This window comes from Somniosus microcephalus, chromosome 7, assembly GCF_052327205.1.
Source record: "Somniosus microcephalus isolate GS21.2 chromosome 7, FLI_Smic_1.0, whole genome shotgun sequence".
NCBI classification, from domain to species: Eukaryota; Metazoa; Chordata; class Chondrichthyes; order Squaliformes; family Somniosidae; genus Somniosus; species Somniosus microcephalus.
In genome coordinates, this window is record NC_140993.1 from 259,999,856 (window position 1) to 260,022,068 (window position 22,213).

The following is a 22,213-nucleotide window of genomic DNA, read 5'->3' on the forward strand; positions in this document are numbered from 1 at the left end:
GGCTGGCTTATCCTCCAATTTCCAGTTCTGATGAAGTATCTACACCCAAAATACGTTAACCTGTCTAATCCATTTACAGATGCTGTTCACTTCCAATATTTTCTGTTTTATTTTAGATTTCCGACATTTGCAGTATTTTTTTCCGTTTCTAAGCAAAACTACGCTGTTTGTACTTAGAGGCTGCCCTTTAAAAAGACACTTTAAAAAAGCACATTCTAATATTTCTGAATTCACTAAAAATGTGCTTCGACTAATAATGAGGAAAAAGGGCTAGGTTCGAAATTTTATTCCAATTTGATCTAAATTAACCCATTGAGAAATCTCACAAACAAAAAATCTCTGGTATCTCATACAAGTCATTAGCAAAGTGTCCAACATTCCTCAGCTGAAATTTATGTACCCATTCCCCTCCCCCTGGAAAAAGTCAGTTTTAAAAGAAAGCTGAATTTAGAATCATAGAATGATGCAGCACAGAAGGAGGCCATTTGGCCCATCGTGCCTGTGCCGGCTCTTTGAAAAAGCGATCCAATTAGTCCCACTCTCCTGCTCTTTCCCCCATAATCCTGCAAATTTTTCCTTTTCCAAATTCCTTTTGAAAGTTACTGTTGAATCTGCTTCCACCACCCTTTCAGTCAGTGCATTCCAGATCATAACAACTCACTGCGTAAAATAAATTCTCCTCATCTCCCCTCTGGTTCTTTTGCCAATTACCTTAAATCTGTGTCCTCTGGTTAACAACCCTTCTGCCAGTGGAAACAGTTCCACCACATTTACTCTATCAAAACCCTTCATGATTTTGAACACCTCTATTAAGCCCCTTTTCTGCTCTAAGGAGAACAATCACAGCTTCTCGAGTCAACTTATCCAAATTGGGATCCAGTTTCATTCAGATCATCTTGGATTTCTGACCTGAAACAATATTGACATCCTGAAAAAGGACTAATCACATGTTTAAAAGCAGTGTGTATTTCTACATCAAGGCTCTTGCACTATTTTTAAATTCAGCTTTAAGTGAAGCATGTTTATCAAATAGTGATGACTAACCCTATTAGAAATGGAAGGTCACTATAAAACAAGAAATATGTAAGAAATTTTTAAAAATAAAGAAAAACAGTGAATGTTTGACATCTGAGAGAAGAGAATTTTGGAAAGATACAGATCAGGCAGCGTCTGAAAGAGAACAATAGGTTAACATTTTGTTCATCTGTTTCTCTCTTTCAGATGCTGACAGAATTGAGTAAAACCCGTCTGAGCATCAACTTTGTGCAGTTGTTTGTTTATTAAAACTATCCATTTGATCAGCTTGGACTGAACATATCAAATTCAGTATTGACAGCATTTGTAACCTGAGCAGGAAACTCTCTCAAATAGAAGTGAAACCTCGCCTAAATTTAAGAATAAGACATTCTTGTTGTTATCGTTCCACGTTTAAACATGTTTGTTTTTGACATGCAAATTAAAAAAAAAATGCATTCTGAAATATCTTCCGCAAACAAATAACGAGATTAAACAGACACGATCTGGGTTGCCAAACACCCTTAAAAATGCAATCTTTTGAGAAATCTAATTCCTAATTAAATGTGTAATTACTGATGCTGGTTATGTACTTTAATGGCAATGTATTTTTAATTTGAATAAACCTTTTCTCATCACCTTTAATCTTTTTCACATCAACTGGCGTTTAATGAACTGTTACCTGTAATCACACCAAGGACACTTGTAAGGTTTCTCTCCTGTGTGGACACGCCTGTGTCGGGTCAGATGGGATTGTGTTGTGGAAGCAAAGTTGCACTGGTCACATTTGAATGGCTTTTCACCTACAAAAGAAACCCTCATTATTTTTTTCGATGACAGACTCCTATAATTATCGGAGTGTAAGGGTTAGAGAACCATACTACGAAAGATTTAATTTCAGAAGCATTTACCTATTGACCGAGTATGAAGACCAATCATACATACTTTAAAAAAAAGCATATGTTCACAATCTCAAAACTCTTTTGATACTTGTATTATAAGGTGTAATGTTTTAAAAGTCACAGATTGCATATATTTGCATCTTTCACCATAACATAGTACCAGCTCTCAATTAAATGGTCACGACTGGATTAACCTTTTAGTGGTCACGGATGCAGTTATGTTTAGCATCTTAAAACAAACACATTTCAGAGTCTTCCATCTTTCATCAGAGGACTACAGAGTTTTTTTTACAGGAGAAAAAACAGCTGGCAGAAAGACACAAGGCAGTGTAAGAATTTCGAGGTTGTGAGGATATTATAAGCTACAAGAGTGAAATCCGAGTGGTTTAGCAGGTGGCTAGGGCGTCGAGGTTCAATTGCTAGCTTGTATTTGCCACTCATTTATATCCTCTATAATAATAATACAAACATACAAACAATGACGGACAGGAAAAGACCCTCTGGTCTATCCAGTCTGACTACACTATTCTGATACCTTGCGCAGCACAATATACACACTCCCCACCCCTCTCAAAACCTGAGAGAGGTGATAAAGCAGATAAAAACCCAGGTCAATTTGGGGTTAAAAAAAAATGGAAAATTCCTCTCCAACCCGCTTAGGCGATCGAAACTAGTCCAAGACATCACTCTGGCCCTGCTCATTCTGTGGCATTTATTATTTCCGATGATTGAAATGACTTTGGGTTCAAGTTTAACAGTCTGGGTTTCTCACCAGCATTGTTCTGCTGCTATACAGGAAGATGAAGCTGTTCAGCCATGACATAGGTGAAAGGACGGCAAAGACAGGGCAATGTGCTGGTGTAGCAGATTGCAGCAAGAGTGTTGGGACACCTGCTCAACCCCAAACATTCCGCTGAGTTTTTAATCTCAATCGCGCTGCTGTGGGGGATTAGGGCTGCCAACTCTGGTTGGATGTATTCCTGACGGTTTCGTCACATGCCCTCTTGTCTCTCACTGCCCGCCCCCACCATTGGTCGGCCATCCTCGCGGCACCTTGCGTTCACAAGCCAATTGAAGGACAAACAGACCCTTCATTACCCAAATGGATGATTCTCACCTTGAGCCAAACAGCCCTTTCCCCACCTCCAATGTTTTTTTTATAACAAATAAGCGAAAGTGTTCAAAGAATTTAAAAAACTTTTTTAAAGCACACAATTTTTTTAATGCCCCGATAATTTTTCTCCTGGGTTTTCACGCTGCAGTGTCCAGGAGATCAATCTTGAATTCCTGGAGACTCCAGGGCAATCTTGGAGAGTTGGCAACCCTATGGGAGGGGAGGGGGCAAACTCAGGAGAACTATTGTGACCTGATCATCCTCACACACCTCTTGCCAGCCTGCTCAAACCAGCATCGGTGGAGGCTTGAGTGTGGGTCACTTCTCAACAGCCTAGTCTGCAGTCAAGTGTGTAATCGAGGGAGACATGAAAATAAAAAGTGGGATTTCATACACTCACTGAAAGAGAAAAATGACACTAAATCTGAAGGTAGGCATCATTTGAATTTTTCCAGTAATACCATCTTTAGGACAGTGCAAAGGCAGGAAAACATAGCAAGCAATGTGTGCTTTATATTACTCTGCTCATCTTGCTTTACAATCGGCTTGTTTCTGCAGAGTATCATCTGACGAGAACACGAAAGTTGCTAAAAACCAGTTCGCGTAATCAAAATTGGGCACATAAGGGCTTACATGTCCAGTAAGTTTATTACAGAATTACCCATGCCCCTGTCACAGATCTGTACAGAATAAATCTCAGGATAATAATGTTTCTTTTCCCAGATTTAATTATCCTCCGATTTTTCCCGTCAGCTGCTTTTTTTCAAAAAAAATATAAATCACAAGCATAGTGTATCTACTTCTACAAATCAGTTATTATGTCAATAACTTCACACCGAAGCAATTATCAGTCTGGCTGCGCAGAAAACCCTCTTTGTTTTTTTAAAAAAATCTCAGAGCAGGTCACGATTGCAATTCTTCGTCTGTCTGGTCGGTGCTACTTTTAAAAGAGGTGAACGACTTTAACTGACCTGTGTGCTGTCGCCTGTGTTTGGTAAGAGCGTGGCGCGTTCCACCAGCAAATCCACAGAGGTCACACTGAAACGACTTCTCCCCTGTTGCAACAATAAACAGATAAGGGGAGCGTGGAGGTCACAGATCATTAAAACATATCTATCAAGACTTTCAGGGTTACTAATTCCTCCAATCAAATGTTTCCATGTAAATATGTCAAATGGGAATGAAATTACCACTGCAGTTTATTGACTGTGATAAAATCTGGAAAGCACCACTGAACATAATTACATAGTTGTCAGACCCATAAAAATTAGCTTTAATATCAATGGAATGGTTTCGTACAACTTCATTTCGGTTAGATGTCTTCCAGATGGGGATGCTTTATGCACTTGAACAGCTTTTATGCATATCCTGCTTCTTCTCCCCTCAATTCCCACAGACCCAGTCACTCAGTGTTGACTCGTCCGTCTACAACGGCAGGTTGAAGTAATAAAAAGGTTTTTTAAGCAGCAGTTATCGGATGCACAGACTGTTCAAGAGTAGAGGGGAGAAAAAAAAGTCTTAAGCTTTTACCTGACGCCACCTCCCAATGGTACGTTTGAGAATGCTGTAACTAAGACTAACACATTAATAAGAAGGTGTAACAACAGAGAGCACACCAAAACCACTTATCAATATTATTGATTGAGTTATAAATCGAAAGCAAGATACTGCGGATGCTGGAAATCTAAAATAAAAACAGAAAATACTGGAAATACTCAGCAGCATCTGTAAAACAGAGTTTACATTTCAGGTCGATGATCTTTCATCAGAACTGGAAAAAGTTAGAGATGTAACAGGTTTTAAGCAAGTACAGAGACGATGGTTTGGTTGGGGGGGGGGGGGGGGGGGTGGAAAGACCCAAAGGGAAGGTCTGTGATAGAGTGGAAGGCAGGAGAGATTAAATGACAAAAGGTATGATGGCGCAAGGCTTTTAAAACCTGTTGCATCTCTTAACTTTTTCCAGTTCTGATGAAAGGTCATTGACCTGAAACGTTAACTCTGGCCGGGACTTTACTAACCTCAGCGGATCCGGGGCGGGCAATGTCGGTGGTGGGTTGTGGCCCCGCTGCTGGCTCCATCCCACTCTGAAATAAATATCCCCCGATTGGGCTTGTTAAGTCCACCAAGCGCGTTTCACGGGCCAATTAGAGGAAGCGGGTCTGATGGCGTTATTTGATAACGCGTCATCAACCGGTTTCCTTAAAGGGACCATGGCCAACTTCATTTTGGCATTTGTGCTGTCAGTGCTGAGGTGCTGCAAACACTGACAAGCACTAAACAGAGGTGCACGGCTGCACCCAGGCTCTCTCATGGAGAGCATGCAGGGAAGTTCCCTTCCCTTCCGATGGGCGGAAGAGACTTCCCAGGAGGTAACACAGCCTGGTTGCACACTGCAGAGGAAGGCACAAGCAGGGATGTCGTCAGGAGGACCTGGGTGCAGTGCCGCAAACATTTCAGTGATCTCAGTAGATCACGAAACGTTACTGCAAAGCCACACTCAACCTCATCCTGCTGTGCCACTCATCACATTCCCATCACTCTGCCTTCCCTACCCTACTCCTGCACATCCTTACTCACACCAACTTATCTTGCACCGCCACCCATCCCTCTCTATCTACATTATCACATCCCCATCTCACTAGCCACCCCTCACACTCACCCTCATCCTAGTCTAATCATACCAACTAACAACACACAAGGGTAGGCACTTGGGTGTTTTAGCCAATGTTCATGTAAAGTTTCTGTTAATGTGTTATCAAACATTGAAATCTTTATTTTCAACACTTTGCATTTTGGACAGATTTGTGTGCACCTTTGGAAGTGGCTTAGTGAGTTGCAGTGAATGGTGAGACATAACGGTACCCCCTGCAATGGCGATGAGTGCGAAAGGAATGGCTTGGGCATTGTAGGGATGATTTATGGTGTTGGTGTGGGGTGGTGCCAACCGTGCGCATCATGTGGCAGCCATGGTGTACAGCGTCAAGTGAAGTAAATTTGGCCATGGTGAGGCCATCCCTGGCCTCCCGGGCAGCAATGTGGTCAGGTGCTGATGCCCTCTGACCTGTGCAGCATCAGTTGATTGCGAAGAAGGTTGGTGGTGTTGTTGTTGGTGCTGCTGGTGTGGCTGGTGTTGGGGCTGATCATGTGGGATTCTGAAGACCAAGGTGAGAGGGTATAAAGTGCACGCAGGCTGATGGAATAGATGGCAGGTGAAGTCGAGATGACAGAAGCGATCTGTCAATGGCGAGAGAGGTAATGAGGTGAGACTGGATGGAGACTTGTGTAAAGACTTGCAGCATGGTGAATCTGTTGTGGAAATGCAGTGAGGAAGAGCTTGTGGCTGAGGGAAGATATCTCTAAGGTTGGAGCTTTTACCATACATCTGAAGCTGTCAACTCAACAGCTGATTCAATGGCCACTGAACTCCTGCCTCAGCTTGGCGGGCATGATCTCCAAGCAGCGAGGACCCCATGGGCGAGCACATAAAATCAAAAGGTGAGCTCAAATGTATTCTTAATGATCTCTCAATAAGGTCATAATTACCTGAACTGGGTCCCCCGCCACTGCGTGTCGGGTCTGCTCCGCGTTGACAGGCCCGACACTGGGTTCACAGCGGGTCCCCTGGGGGGAAAAAAACACTTTCCCACCCAACCCACCACCAATCGCACCCGCTGATCCCCGGAAAATCTCGGCTTCTGTTTTGCTCGCCACAGATGCTGCCTGGCCTGCTGAGTGTTTCCAGCATTTTCTGGATCTGTGAATCGAGTTGTCTGGTGTTAGTTAAGTGAGCACATAAGGGATCTAGTTTTGAACCTCTTGCCATTCCCCGATTTTTTTTCCTTCACATCGTTCTTACAGAACTACCCCAGCCCACTCCGCCCGTCTGTGTAAACTTCTAGCTTATGTTAAGTGTACAGTAATCCCTCCCCAACCGCAGGGGATACGTCCCTGAAAACCCCCCGTGGTTAGTAAAATCGCGGTTGGCAAATACAGTATAAATGTTCAAATAACACAATAAAAAAGAATATAAAAGCAATAAAATCATGTTATTTACCTTAATCCTAAATTAAAAACAGCGTATACGCAAAATTCACTGCCGCGGTTGACAGAAGTTGTCGCAGAGGGGAAACCGTGTATACTTGAAATCCGCGTATGGCAAAACCGCGGTTGGGGCGGGATTCCTGTATTTCAGATATGTAAAAAAAACTCCTACATCCAAACCTGTTTCTGCACACATTCTGCACCTTGGGCTATTTTCAAAACCTTAAAATTCTGGACATTGTCAATCAGTGAAAGGAAAACAATCCCAAGATTTTTTTTGAATAAAACGTGTTGTAAATTTATCTGGAAATGAAATCACACTTGCGTTTTGCAGTTAAAAATGATGATCCATTCTGGAATACATCCACAAGCTGAACATATGTGAACTTCTGACAAGTGGACCAATGTGAGTACAACAAATGCAATTGAAGTATTAAGTCCCGTTCATCCATCACCCCTGTGCTTGCTAACCTGCACTGGCTCCCAGTCCGGCAACGCCTCAATTTTAAAATTCTCATCCTTCTTTTCAAAACCCTTCTTGGCCCTCCCTCCCTATCTTGGTCATCTCTTCCAGCCCTATAACCCTCCGAGATCTCTGCGCTCCTCCAAATCTGGTCTCTTGTGGATCCCTGATTTTCATCGCCCCACCATTGCTGCCATGCCATCAGCTGCCTGGGCCCTAAGCTCTGGAATTCCCTCCCTCCCTAAACCTCTCCACCCTCCTTTAAGACGCTCCTTAAAACCTACCTCTTTGACTAAGCTTTGGGTCACCTGTCCTAATATCGCCTTATGTGGCTCGGTGTCACTTTGGTCTTCCAATGCTCCTGTGAAGCACCTTGGGACGTTTTACTATGTTAAAGGCGCTGTATAAATGCAAGTTGTTGATGTGGTTTCTTGTCCAGTTCATTGATTTAGTTTCTCCTGTAAACCCTGCAGAAATGTCCACACTTTCTATATCAAAAATACCCAGAGTTGTTATTACCTAGCTCTGTTTTAACATATTTTGACAGCCATTTTTCCAGTAGCCAACTGCAGATTATAACCCAATAAACATGCCGTCATTATGTCACAATTGTTAATCGTGCAATTATAGACACTATCATGCATCATGGAGTGACTGGCCCATCAATGTCGAATACAAAACCCATCACCGACAAAAGAGGGAAAACAAATTCCCCATCAGCTCCTCAGTATAAATGATCGAAAATAACAAGTACATGGAAGCAGTTATCAGGATAAGGCTCATTTCAGGCTTCAGATGACTATTACAAACCATTCAGTTACAGTTTATGGCATCATTTGAACCCTATGATTAACATTACTGCCTTATAATAATTCCTGGGTGTCTATTATTTGTTATTTATATCAATTTACCGATTAAAAGAAATATCAAGAGAAAATAATTTTTTTTTGGATTGGTTGGTTATTGAGCCCTGTATGGACTGATTCCACTAACACAAACAATAAAGAGTGGACAACTACAAGGGGATCTCCTTAGCTGCAACAGCCCAGTATCGCTGCTCCTCTGTTTGCCTAATCAACTGATAGTCAAGGCTCCACAGAGTTTAGCAAATAATTCTGTTAAATTAAACTAAGTATAATGAGTAATTTAGGGTTACTTGTTCCCCTTTAAATGGAAAGCTAATTCACGTTTGAAAAAAAAATTGCATTTATATCGCGCCTTTCACGACCTCAGGACATCCCAAAGCACTTTACAGCCAATTAAGTATTTTTGAAGTGTAGTCACTGTTGTAATGTAGGAAACGCAGCAGCCAAATTGTGCGCAGCAAGCTCCCACATACAGCAATGTGATAATGACCAGATAATCTGTTTTAGTGATGTTGATTGAGGGATAAATATTGGCCCAGGACACCGGGGAGAACTCCCCTGCTCTCCTTCGAAATAGTGCCATGGGATCGTTTACGTCCAGCTGAGAGAGCAGACAGGGCCTCGGTTTAACCTCTCATCTGAAAGACAGCACCTCCAACAGTGCAGCACTCCCTCAGTACTGCACTGGAGTGTCAGCCTAGATTTTTGTGCTCAAGTCTCTGGAGTGGGACTTGAACCCACAACTTTCTGACTCAGAGGCGAGGGTGCTGACCACTGAGCTACAGTTGACACTTAGGATTTAATGGATCTGAATATTAATTATTTCAACAATCAATAAAATATTTGATTACCAAACTAAGAATCTTGGCACAAAACTCAAGATTGCAGAGCACTAAATTGGAATCGGAGTTCAATGTCACTAACTATGAGCAATTTAATTTTAAGTAGACTATCACAAGCTACGTTTTTTTTTTACACAGCAAGCTATTTTATGGGAGCCTCGGTCATTTTCTGACCAAGATTCTTTATAAGAACTGGTCTAAATTGATCTGTTGTTATCACAGCCCCCTTGGCTATGCCATCTCGCGTGCTTCTTGTTGTCCAAGGCCAGTTGGGCAATCTGCTCTGTTGCCTCCTCCACTCAAGAGCATCGGAGCGCAAACCAGTCTCTAAATGATCCCCGAATTTTTTCTCTGACCTGTGCGGCGGTATCTCTGTACAGCAAATTGGGAATTCAGTGGCATGGGGCAAAATGATCCAGCTCGCCTGCACTCTTAAGAAGGAGATATTTTAAATCTTGTCCGATTGAATGAAACAAGAACTCACTTTGGTTAGTATAACAAGTGTGCAACTACTGATATTAAGAGTTAAAATTGCTTACTTTAATAGAGGAAAGAAAGAAAAAGACTGCATTCTTAGAGTACCACTTCAGAGACATTTCTTCTATGTTAATATATAATAATGCAAACTACAGGCATTTTCCCCTGAACATGTTCTACTTTTGAATTTAAATGCACAATGACATGGAAACAAATCCTTTATTTTCTATTAGGAAACAGACACTGTCCCCTATCTCTCATTATGGTGCAGACTACAAAATCTAACAACAAAAATCTATAATATTGATTGAACCAAGTCTCCACAATTATTCTTTAGAAGGAAACACTGACGATAAATTACATCTGCACTGGCTTCTCATCTGGTGTTCGATATAAGTGATCTCGGAGGGCAGTCTAGAGACCTTAAATCGTCAACACCCTTGTCAGTGAAGCTAAGGAGGTTTGGGCCTCCCAGACACAAACCTAAAGAAGCTCCCAACAACATTTCTTTTGATATAAACACATACAAACTTGTTCAACATTCAGTTCTTAATGAAATTCAAACTCTTGCTATTCACACATTCCACGTCAGATACTCCACAAATGTTTTGCGCGTTAATGACACATCATGATTCAGTGTACCGCTCATGCTTTATGTAGTTAAGACAAGCTATGAATGGAGGTTTTGGGGAAAGAATTTAAACAGGAAACACACTTGAAGTACCCAAAATTGTTTATTGTATGTCAGATGATATGCTGTTTAACAAGAACAGGAGTGTTAGATTATGATCATCTTTCAATTAGGCACTTTACAGCCTTCTGGACTCAACATAGAGTTCAACAATTTCAGATCATAACCTCTCGCCTATCATATATATATTTTTCATCCACACTTTTTGTGTCTTTTTTTCTTCTCTCCCACATGGCAGCTGTCCTTCATTCTGCCAGCGAAATTCACACTTCATCTAGAGCCATCCTTTGTTTCTTAACCTGTCCCATTACCATCTCCTTCTGCCTTGAATCTCTCTTAATGCCTCTTTACCTCTCCTGCCTTCCATCCTATCACAGACCTTCCCTTTTGTTCTTTCATCCCCTCCCCCCTTTCCCAGCCCTTGCACTTGCTTAAAAATCTGTCCCATTTGCTGCTTTTTTCCAGTTCTGACGAAAGGTCATCGACCTGAAACGTTAACTCTGTTTCTCTCGTCACAGATGCTGCCTGACCTGCTGAGTTTCTCCAGCACTTTCTGTTTTTATTTCAGATTCCCAGCATCTGCAGTATTTTCTTTTTGTGTTAGATTACATAATGTGCAATATATTATTTTACGGATAAGGTGGGGCTGTGTGCCTTTAAGCCCACACAGTCTAACTGTGTTAAGTTAACACTTAGGGTTCTCAACCCTCCAGAATTGTCCTGGAGTCTCCAGGAATTACAGATTAATCTCCAGGACAGTGATGCAAGCAACCCAGGAGAACAATCATAGTGGCATTAAAAGAATTGGGTGGGGGTTTTTTTCATTTTCTTTGAACACTATCTTTTATTAGTTATAAAAAGATGTTTGACTGGACAAGGCAGTTGGAAGTGGGAGGTCATGTAATGATGCCTCCAGGAATACATCCAACCAGAGTTGGCAACCGTATTCCAGGACAATCAAGAGTTTAATTGGCGTTGTTATTTGCAGATTGGATGGTGGTTGTGAATTTCAGGCTCCAGGTTATTAACAAACTGGCTTTCTTCGCCCCCCCAGATTGCCTTGCTTTTGCAATGAACGTGATTGGCTGGTGTGTACCTCGATTTTAAAACTCTCATCCTTATTTTCAAATCCTTCCATGGCCTTCCCATCTCTGTAACCTCCTCCAGCCCTACAACCCTCCGAGATCTCTGCGCTCCTCCAATTCTGGCCTTTTGCGTATCCCTGATTTCCATCGCCCCACCATTGGCGGCCGTGCCTTCAGCTCTAAGTTCTGGAATTCCCTCTCGAAGCCTCTCCGCCTCTCTCTCCTCCTTTAAGACCTTCCTTAAAACCTACCTCTTTGACCAAGCTTTGGTCACCTGCCCTAATATCTCTTTATGTGGCTCGGTGTTGAATTTGCCTGATAACACTCCTGTGAAGCACCTTGGACATTTTTACCAAGTCAAAGGCGCTATATAAATGCAAGTTTGTGTGTCAGCCGTGGCTCAGTGGGTAGCACTCTCACCTCTGAGTCAGAAGGTTATGGGTTCAAGTCCCACTCCAGAGACTTGAGCACAAAAATCTAGGCTGACACTCCAGTGCAGTGCTGAGGGAGTGCTGCACTGTCGGAGGTGCCTTCTTTCAGATGAGATGTTAAACCGAGGCCCCGTCTGCTCTCTCAGGTGGACATAAAAGATCCCATGGCACTATTTCGAGGAAGAGCACGGGAGTTCTCCTCGGCGTCCTGGCCAATATTTATCCCTCAATCAACATAACAAAAACAGATTATCTGGTCATTATCACATTGCTGTTTGTGGGACTTTGCTGTGTGCAAATTAGCTGTTGCATTTCCCACCTTACAACAGTCACTACACTCCAAAAGTACTTCATTGGCTGTAAAGTGCTTTGGGACATCCTGAGGCCATGAAAGGCGCTATATAAATGCAAGTTTTTCTTTCTTTCAAGTTGTTGTTGTTGCGTGATGGGTGCATACTAGATATATATCTCAATCTCATTTGTGCAGATTATCCTTAGCTTGCATATACTGTACCAGGATTTAGATTCTGAGATTTTAATGACCTACCATTTAGTGACAATCATTTCTCTATTTTAAGCACAATCACTTAACTGATGTATCCCATACTCGCAAAAGAATTCTGTACACACGTCACATTTTTAAAGAAGGGTAGAGAATGTTCTCTTTTACATCGCCAACAAATCTCATCATTCTTTCTTTGCAAGTCAAGTCATGCACTTAAATCAAGCATGCTTCTTCTCAATCTATTGTAATGCAAAGTAAAATAACTGATTGTTCCATAAATTGGGTTGCCACGAATTGCAAAATTTGTACTGATTTATGTTTTATATGTTAAAGACAGTCGGATTCTTCTAAACAAGGGTTTAAAGCAAGTGCCTGTGTTTACTTTCAAGGTTGCTGACCTTTGCCCTTGGAAAACCATAGTTACTCTGAAGTAAATGCCAGGCCCCGTGTTTTGCAGGTGTTAACAGGATGGGACTCTAAATTGGTTCCAGCCATTCAATTCAGATTCACTGCTTTTTCTTGTCATGATTGTGTAATGTCAGATTCATACGTGGCTGCGTGCTAAGCATGCAAATGGCAGTACATAAAAGTGGCCACCGTCTATCGTATTAATTGATAATCTATTGTATTTTTGTTTGGCAATATCTTTTAAATTCAGCTGCTTTCCTTCTTCAAAGAAATTAAGCAGATTAAGTAGGGTCTATCTGCAGATTCTTGAGCTCTTGCTAAAGACCTTTCAGGCAAAAAAAAAACCTCTAATTGTTTGGCTCAAGTATTTCACGTGAAACACCCTACCTTGAGGGATATGGCTTAAGATAACATGTTACCAAAAGACACCAGAACACTGGACTGTGCCTGAAGCACAGAGAGAGAGAGCTCACAGGACTTTATTTTATTTTGAGACTGGCGAGAGCTATGATTAACTGTATGTTATAAATCACAGTTATCTCGTAGTCCAATATTAGCCTAATTCACTGTATTTTATAACTGTACTCGATTCTGTGAGTAAATTTGATTAGCTGGTTTACCTGTCAAATCCTGCAACGCCCTGTTTGAATCTCTCCAATCAGGTTTTCATGCTGCTACAGCACTGAAATTGCCCTAACCAAAGTCACAAGTGACATCTTCTGTGACCGTGGTGCATTATCCTCCTTGAACGCTGTGTAGACTTTTATACGGTCACACCATCCTCTTCCAACGTCTCTCATCCGTTGTCTGGCTCAGTGGGACTACCCGCGCTTGGTTCCAATCTTACCCTAGCCAGAACATCTCTAACAATGGCATCTCTTCCCTTTTCCACACTGTTACCTTCCAAGCATTCGCCTGTGGCTCCCCCCTCTTCCTCATCTACATACCACATAATCTAGGCTGACACCCCAGTGCACTACTGAGCGAGTGCTGCACTGCCAGAGGTGCCAACTTTCGGATGAGATGTTAAACCAATTTACCTTATCAAAAGTCCTCAACATTTTGAGATGCTATTAAATCTCCCCTTAACCTTCTCTGTTCTAAGGATATCAATCCCAGCTTCTCTAGTCTCTCCACATAACTGAAGTCCCTCCTCCCTGGTACCATTCTAATAAATCTCCTCTGCACCCTCTCTAAGGCCTTGACATTCTTTCTAAAATGCGGTGGCCAGAATTGGACACAATTATTCAATTAACCTTGAATATTCTCGATTCCGTGTTACAGTGCGTATACAAGGACACAATTGCTATCAATCACGCCTTCAAAGAATATAGCAAATTACTGCTTTGATTAAAAAGCTGACCATATTTGTGTATTTAAGAATGGCGGAGTATCAGCTCAGGCTGGGATCTTTGCCATGTAATACACACCTCACCAAATGGGGGGTATCCTCAAGTGAGTTTGAAAGGATGGTTGCGAACCAGTCAGAACTTGGAAATATTCGTGGGCATGATTGTGATTTAATGGCCCAGATTTTGCTGTCAAAATAACTGTGAGGCTAATGGCGCTCTCCGTTATTTATGCGCAAATGCTGCAGCAACTTCAGGTGAGGGGCAGATGCATGGTTAAACTCAAAAATCCAAAAGTTGGTGTCCGAGTTGCACCGCTCTGCCATTAGCTTTGCAAAAACGGCATCTCGGTATCTGCCTCATCATTGAACTACATTGAATGGCGTGAAGTTGCTGCATTTATGCGGTAGATACAAACTAAACTCGCCACAGAAAGTCTTGTCATTTCAAGTCTAAGTATCCCTTTAACGACATGATAAATGTTAATTACAGCCAATCAACCTCTCTGGCACTGAATATTAACTATTACAAGTGTGGAGTCTTATTCATTCAGGTTTTAATTGTTGTTGGAGATATTGAAAATGTCAAATTTCAAATTAATTTTTCTTTTTACTTTTCCTTTCTGTCTCTTCTTTCTCTCTCTTAATCCAAACTTTCTTTCCCTCTCTTTATTTCTCTTTCTGTACCTGGTTTGACACTGAATTCCCCCTCCTCTAATTCACCTTCCTTCTCAGTCCTTGTGTTGTTAGTTTCACAATCCTTCAATCGGATTGAGTAAGGAGATACACAGTCGCTTGCCCTGTTCACGCAGGTCCCAGATGCCCGGTTTCCCTCGCTGCGACGTTTTCTATTCCCACTTTCAGCAACTTGCCACTCAAAAAATGTAAAAACCTAAACATGCAAGGGCAAATCTAACAGCAGACGTCATTGGATGCCCTGTCACAGCAAATTATGGTCCAATAATACGGTACTCTAGGGAAAATGAATGATCAAACACACCTGTATAAATTTAGTGCCAAAGTTAATCTACTGGGGTGGGATTTGGGGTGATTATAAGAATTAGCCGTAACAGCTGTACATCAGTATTAAACAGCCTAATGAATGAGTTGAACCATTTCAGCACCAATTTAAAAAAAAATCAAGTTGGAACCTTTAATAGATATGCATGAAGAAGGGAGACTATTATTTTTGAGCCTCCAGCCTCTTTTAGGTTACTCTGAAACTTCTGGAGGTGCTGTAAGTTCAGAGAACACTAATTGCACCGTTATACTAGGGCTAAGCAGTGCAATCTGGGCATCAATATATTAAATGGGCACGGGTGAATTAGTGGAGCTGTTCAGTTATAATGAATGCTATCAACTCAGCATCTCAGGTGTACCATTATGTCTTTTTTCGCTTATATGCACACACATATACACATCTTATACAGGACTATAAGAAAATCTGTTTTTATTAATGGCTGTTCTGCAATAATGTCTGGTTCTGGTGCAAATTTATCCTCTGCGATTCAGTATAATCTAAAAGTTTAACTACACAAAATTAAATTTAAAAAATCACTATTTTGAAACAAACTATTTTCAAAGATAATGGGGCTAGGAAATGAATACGTGTGACAATTTGTCTACATTAAAGAGCAAGCACAACTTGCCAACAAATACCTAGTAAAAATGAAACAGATCTAGCCCAGGAACAGAGATGATGAGAATTTACTAAGGGGGGTTAATTTTAACCCAACTCTCCGGGTGAGAATCCCACGGGATTTGCGGGGGGGGGGACTCTGGGTTCACACCCCGCCCGATATTGACTTCCACGGAGAGTAAAATCGGACAGGGTGCAAAACTAGCATTGCACCCGATCGCGTCAGTTTCCTGGTGGGCGGGTTAGGTTAAAATTGTCCCAAATTTCTGAATGTGAGTGGAACGTCTGCCAAATAATTTTGAACTGGTATTCTGTTTAAATTTGCGTTTATGTTTGCTGTACTTTCGTTCTCTGTTCCGTTGGGTGTGCCTCTGTGAAAAATCTGTGCCTCAATGAGGTGGGGGGGTGGGAAATATCAGAGAGTATCGGAGCGAGGATCACAGTCCATCTATACTACATTTAAGACACATTATGCTGTTATAAGTGATGGTTTAAAAAAATTAAGCATATTGTGGCTAACTTTCTGTGAACCCACTTACTTTAGGTAGAGTAACCTGTAATATATGGAGAGCCAAAGCAGATTTAATTATGCGCTGACAATTAAGGCCCATTTACATTACAGGGCTGCCCCTGGTGGCAGCCTCAAATAGTACAGTGATGCCGGACAGCACGCAAGACATTTCTGCTGTTTCCACAGCCTCCAACGTGTTTCTAAAGCTGTGGTTTTCTTAAGACTTCTGGAAGAAGCACCACTCTCGGTAGCAATCTTGAGCACTACTACACTGGAGGTAGTGACCCTTTTTTCTCACCACTGATGGGGTTGACTGGCTCAGCTTGCTTATACAGACTAGCAATCTTTTTTTTTTGCCTGCCTGCTTGTTAAGTATTTTCCTCAGCCACTGACAGGGACAGAAACAATGTTGTGAATTGCAAACTAAAAACACGTCAAGATTGAACAAGCAGAGCTGTTTTTATGGTGATCCCAGTGCTGTAGAATCTGCCTGTGATGTAAACGAGGCAGATTCTACAATGCCATAGCAATTCTGCAAAAAGGTCATGGCTAACAGTGTTCTAGGAATTAGCTAACAAAGATTCTCTCATGTTCTCAGGACTTCGCTGCGTTGCTGAGAAGTTTCCCTCTGTAAACTTGAGCTCATCCAAAACTCGGCTGCCTGTGTCCTAACTCGCACCAAGTTCTGTTCACCCATCACCCCCTGTGGTGCTCGCTGACCCACATTGGCTCCCAGTCTAGCAACGCCTCCATTTTAAAATTCTCAACCTTGTGTTCAAATATCTCCATGGCCTCGCCCCTCTCCCCATCTCTGAAACCTCTTCCAGCCCTGCAACTCTCCGAGATATCTGAGCTCCTCCAATTCTGGCCTCTCGCGCATACCTGATTTTCATCGCTCCACCATTGGAGGCCGTGCCTTTAGCTGCCTAGGCCCCAAGCTCTGGAATTCCCTCCCTAAACCTCTCCGCCTCTCTCTGCTCCTTTAAGACGTTCCTTAAAACCTACCTGTTTAACGAAGCTTTTTAGTCACATGTCCGAATATTTCCTTATGTGGCTCTGTGTCAGATTTTGTCTGATAATCGCTCCTGTGAAGCAGCTTGGGACCTTTTTACCACATTAAAGGTGCAATATTAATGCAGGTTGTCGTTGAAGCACTGCTTTAGCCCTCGAAGGGTTAACAAAACAGAGTGACAGAAATGAACAAAGGGGAACCCAAACTTGCATGTGATTCAAACTTCGTCAACACGGACTGATTGGGGCAAAGAGCCTCTTACTGCATTGCAATTGCTACGTAATCTCGATCATAAGTGAATTAGTTTGGACGAATGAAAAGTGCAGCAGGGTTTCCTTTTACGAAATGGACATTGCTTACAGATTTAACAACCACTTTTTCAGCCTGTTAAAGAGCAAACCTGTGTGAGTCCTGAAGTGATCTTTCATGGCAGATGCTGTGAGGAAGGAATAGTGACACGTCAGCCAAGTGCACTTGAATGGCTTCTGGCCCATGTGCAGCTTCTTGTGATTGGTCAGGGCCCACTTCTCTGTGAAAGTCCGGTCACAAATTTCGCACACAAATTTCCTGTTGCAAAATAAAAAAAAGGGGGGGGGGGAAAGAAGACGTAAGGAGCAGGAAGAAAAAAATATTGCACACACATAACACTGCCACGGCATTTAAAAAAATGAACTGTAGTAACTGTACGGATTTTCTGCAGACAGAATTGCAGGCTGGGCCTGTCACGTCTATATAACCAGGCATTGATTTTTCTGTCGAGACCCGGCACTTCAGCCATTTATTCTCTGCTCTGCAGTTGGACCCAAAGGGTTTGAAAAATTCTGTTAGTCCAGTTGCCCCTAAGGCAAATGTGAGAATAGATTTCACCTGTACAGTCCCCTCACTTATCCAGGGCGCATGCTGTCAGAGCAAAGGCTAAATGGAAAGCCATCCATACAAGGTTACTCAACCAGTCACACCCGCGTGAACTTAACCACTGTTACGGCACACACATTCAAGCTTTAGGTACAAAGCCTGGAATTACAATCACTGCTGAACCGTATCCCATTTCCACGTCTTAGCACGATGACTAGACAAACCTCAATAGGCTTGACTCCATGTGGTAAGCGGCATTGATTAACTTGGTGCTGTTGCCAGATAGGCTGCCCTGTCCCCAAGAGATTTACTGGGCTGAAGTAATAAGAGTAACAATCATGGTTTGTTACGGAATGTGCAGTATAAATATTGTCGTATCTGTAAATCTTGCTTTCTAGCAGAGTGCCACATATAAATGGCTTTTCAATGGTATTTCAGGGTCATTATTTGAAGATAATTATCCCACATGTTTATATTTTTGTATAAAATACACTGAACATATAATATTTATATAAAATGCAAATAAATCTGGAATAGATGTGACGTTAAACATTTCACACCCTACGGTGTTACTGAATATGATTGTCACATCTGTTCAGCTCTGACAGTAAGACAAGATGAATTTAAAATTCTGTCCAGCTACCCAAGGAGAATTGGGCACTTAAACTATTTTGTAAAATATCTACGCCAAACAGCTAGTTAAAAAAACCACCATCTACCAATGTTATAATATATGGAAAACCTGAAGTACATAAAACACAAGTTCAGCACCAGCTGGAGTATTGTGTCCAAGTCTGGGCACCACACTTTAGGAAGGACGTGAAGGCTTTGGAGAGGGCGCAGAAGAGATTTACTAGAAAGGTTCCAGGGAGGAGGGATTACAGTTACGTGGATGGACTGGAGAATCTGGGGTTGTTCTCCTTAGAGCAGAGAAGGCCAAGAGGAGGCTTAATAGAGGTGTTTAAAATCATAAAGGGTTTAGATAGAGTAAATAAAGAGAAACAGTTTCCAATGGCTTAAGCGTCACTAACAAGGCGGCACAGATTTAAGGTGATTGGCAAAAGAACCAGAGGCGACACGAGGGGAAAAAAGTTTACGCAACGAGTGGTTAGGATTTGGAACGCGCTGCCCGATAGGGCGATGGAGACAGATTCAATAGTAGCCTTCAAAAGAGAATTGGATAAATACATAAAGGAGAACAAATTGCAGGGATATGGGGAAAGAGCGGGGGGGTGGGACTAACTGGATTGCTCTTCGAAAGAGCCGGCGCAGACTCGATGGGCCGAATGGCCTCCTTCTGTGCTGTACTATTCTATAAGATAGCACAGTCTTCTGAAGATTCGGACCCAAAATGTTAACCCACCTTTTCTCTTGAAGATGCTCACTTATCTGGTGTGCATTTCCATCAGTTGCAGTTTTACTGGTTGTCTTCACAGCCATTGATACAAAATCCTTACCAATTCTAAAACCGCCTACGCAACTGAGGTACAGAGCAAGTCCTATTCAAAGGAGAGAAAATACCAAACAACCCAATCTGACGGCATAGGATTAAACACAATTGAGATGCGGTCAACAAACGACCACCTCTCAAAACCTTCAGGTAATCCCACGGGAGAAATACAAACATAGGAATAAAGACGGACAGGAAAAGACCTGCTGGTCCATGCAACCTGTCCCGCACAGTTGTGACGCCTTCTGTATCGCAATACAGACACTCCACTCCCCATCTGGAGCCATGTGATCTCCTGGAAGAGGAGAAAAACCAGATATAAACCCCGAGCACATTGCGGGGGGAACCAGGAAATTCCTTTCTGACCCCCTTGGGCAATCAAAACTACATCCAGAAGATTACATTGGCCCTGAAATAATATGGAATTAAAAAATACATACGGAAATACCTGATGATGTAATAGTAAAAAGGCAAAACATAAAAGACAAATAATTGCAGCAAAAGATCTGCGTAAGCAAAAATACACAGGTATTCAAAATCTCAAAGCACACGTGAAAAAATGGTCTGTGGATTACATATTTTAGAGTTCTGTTTCACCAGCATCTGCCATTGTAACACATAATTACAAAATTCTAATTTAATGAATACAAAGTACCAGCAAAATATTCAACGGCTCAATTCTGGACTTATTCTGTCCATTTAGTTAAAGTATAATGTCTCACTTCCAACTAAGAAACCAATTATATCTACGCACACACAGACACAATATCAATGATTCATGTCAATAGGCAATAAAACTACCAGCCACTGATGTGACAGACAACAGCCTATGGCTTGTGGAAAATGGGTGAAATCTTTCAGATTTTAAAATAAATTGACTCTAAGGGTAAAATAAAACAAATATCGATTGCAATTTTGGAGCTGCAAGGTAAACTATTGCTCCCTCAAGTTGCAAAAGTGACCTTCAGTGTATAATAATGCCCTTAGCTATTGGCTTTCAGCATTAGAACACGCTCCTGGTCACTTCTGTAATGCTTAGGTTAACTGACTATTTCAGATCTCTCTGTGATCAATACTAGTTCACATATATGATTACAATATTTCTGTCTCTGTTGTTACTGGGGGTAGACTAAATTCAAAAAGCTCTCTTATACCATGGGCCTTATTTTCTGAGGGCTCTGAACGGCCGCCATCCATCAGATGTCACTTCTGACTTGGGTTAGCGCTTATTTCGGTTTTATGGCAGGGATGGGAACTTGATTGGAGGGATTCAGACTCGACGTTGCATGAATTTGGGAGGTGACGCCACGTTCAAAGACTGGGGAGGAAAGGAAGGTAGGAGATGGAGTGGTAGTTTGCAAGCACAGATGCATCGAGGGAGGGTTTTTTGAAGAGGGGATTCTTAGTCGCATCTTCTGCATCCTTCAATATCAAAGGAAACAGTGTCTATGTGGTGCCACAGTAAACATCAGGAAATTTCTGTGTCCCCACCACAATAAGTGAACACATTTCAAAAGTTTTTAAGTAAATTCGATAGTAAGTGCTTTTTAAAAAAAAATGTGTGCAAGAGAGAAAGGGAGTAAACATTACACTGTTCTGATTACACGTCTGTTGTAGCTTTTGTTTTGTGTTCAATAAACTTCAGAAAGTGTATTAAGCTAAGCCGCTAAGAAAAAAAGGCTTGCATTTCTATAGCGCCTTTCACAGCCTCAGGACGTCCCAAAGCACTTTACAGCCAATGAAGTATTTTGAAGTGTAGTCACTGTTGTAATGTAGGAAATGCAGCAAGAAATGCAGCACAATTTGTGTACAGCAAGCTCCCACAAACAGCTATATGATAATGACCAGATCATCTGTACTTTTTAATGATGTTGATTGAGGGATAAATATTGGGCAGGACACCAAGGATGACTCCTCTTCGAAATAGTGCAACGGGACCTTTTACATCCACTTGAGAGGGAGGACTGGGCCTTTCTTAACATCTCATCCAAAAGATGGCACCTCCGACAGTGCAGCGCTCCCTCAGTACTGAACAGTCTTCCCCCCACACGGCCGACCCTTTCGCCCGCTTTCAGAATTCTCGTTCTACCTGGACCCCGCCATCTGGCCTCTTAACCTCTCTAGATCTTTTCATTGCAAACTGCCGGCGTGACATCGGCCGTCTCCATTTCTCTGCTCCCCTCACTCACTCCAACCTACCTCCCTCTGAACTTGCAGCACTCCATTCTCTCAGATCCAACCCCAACATTGTCATTAAACCTGCTGACAAGGGTGGTGCTGTTGTTGTTTGGCGAACCGACCTCTACCTAGCGGAAGCTGAACGCCAACTCTCCGACACCTCCTCTTACCTCCACCTGGACCATGACCCCACTACAGAACATCAAGCCACCATTTCCAAGACTGCCAGTGACCTCATCTCATCTGGAGATTTTCCCCCCCACGGCCGCCAACCTCATAGTTCCTCAACCCCGCACAGCCCGCTTCTACCTTCTTCCCAAGATCCACAAACAGGACTGCGCTGGTAGACCCATCGTTTCAGCCTGTTCTTGCCCCACGGAA

General features: G+C 42.2%; 1 protein-coding gene across 4 annotated transcripts in view; it reads right to left on the reverse strand.

Moving 5' to 3' along the window:
- The window catches only part of znf407 (zinc finger protein 407), a 659,746-nt gene that overhangs the window by 314,035 nt on the left and 323,498 nt on the right, over window positions 1-22,213 (reverse strand). For all 4 annotated transcript variants that reach the window (XM_085993655.1, XM_085993656.1, XM_085993654.1 and 1 more), the window contains 3 exons: window positions 17,750-17,916; window positions 4,002-4,085; window positions 1,697-1,817 (listed from right to left, as the gene is read on the reverse strand). In XM_085993655.1, coding sequence (XP_085849781.1) covers window positions 1,697-1,817; window positions 4,002-4,085; window positions 17,750-17,916 — 372 coding nt within the window. The remainder of the gene's footprint in view (window positions 1-1,696; window positions 1,818-4,001; window positions 4,086-17,749; window positions 17,917-22,213) is intronic.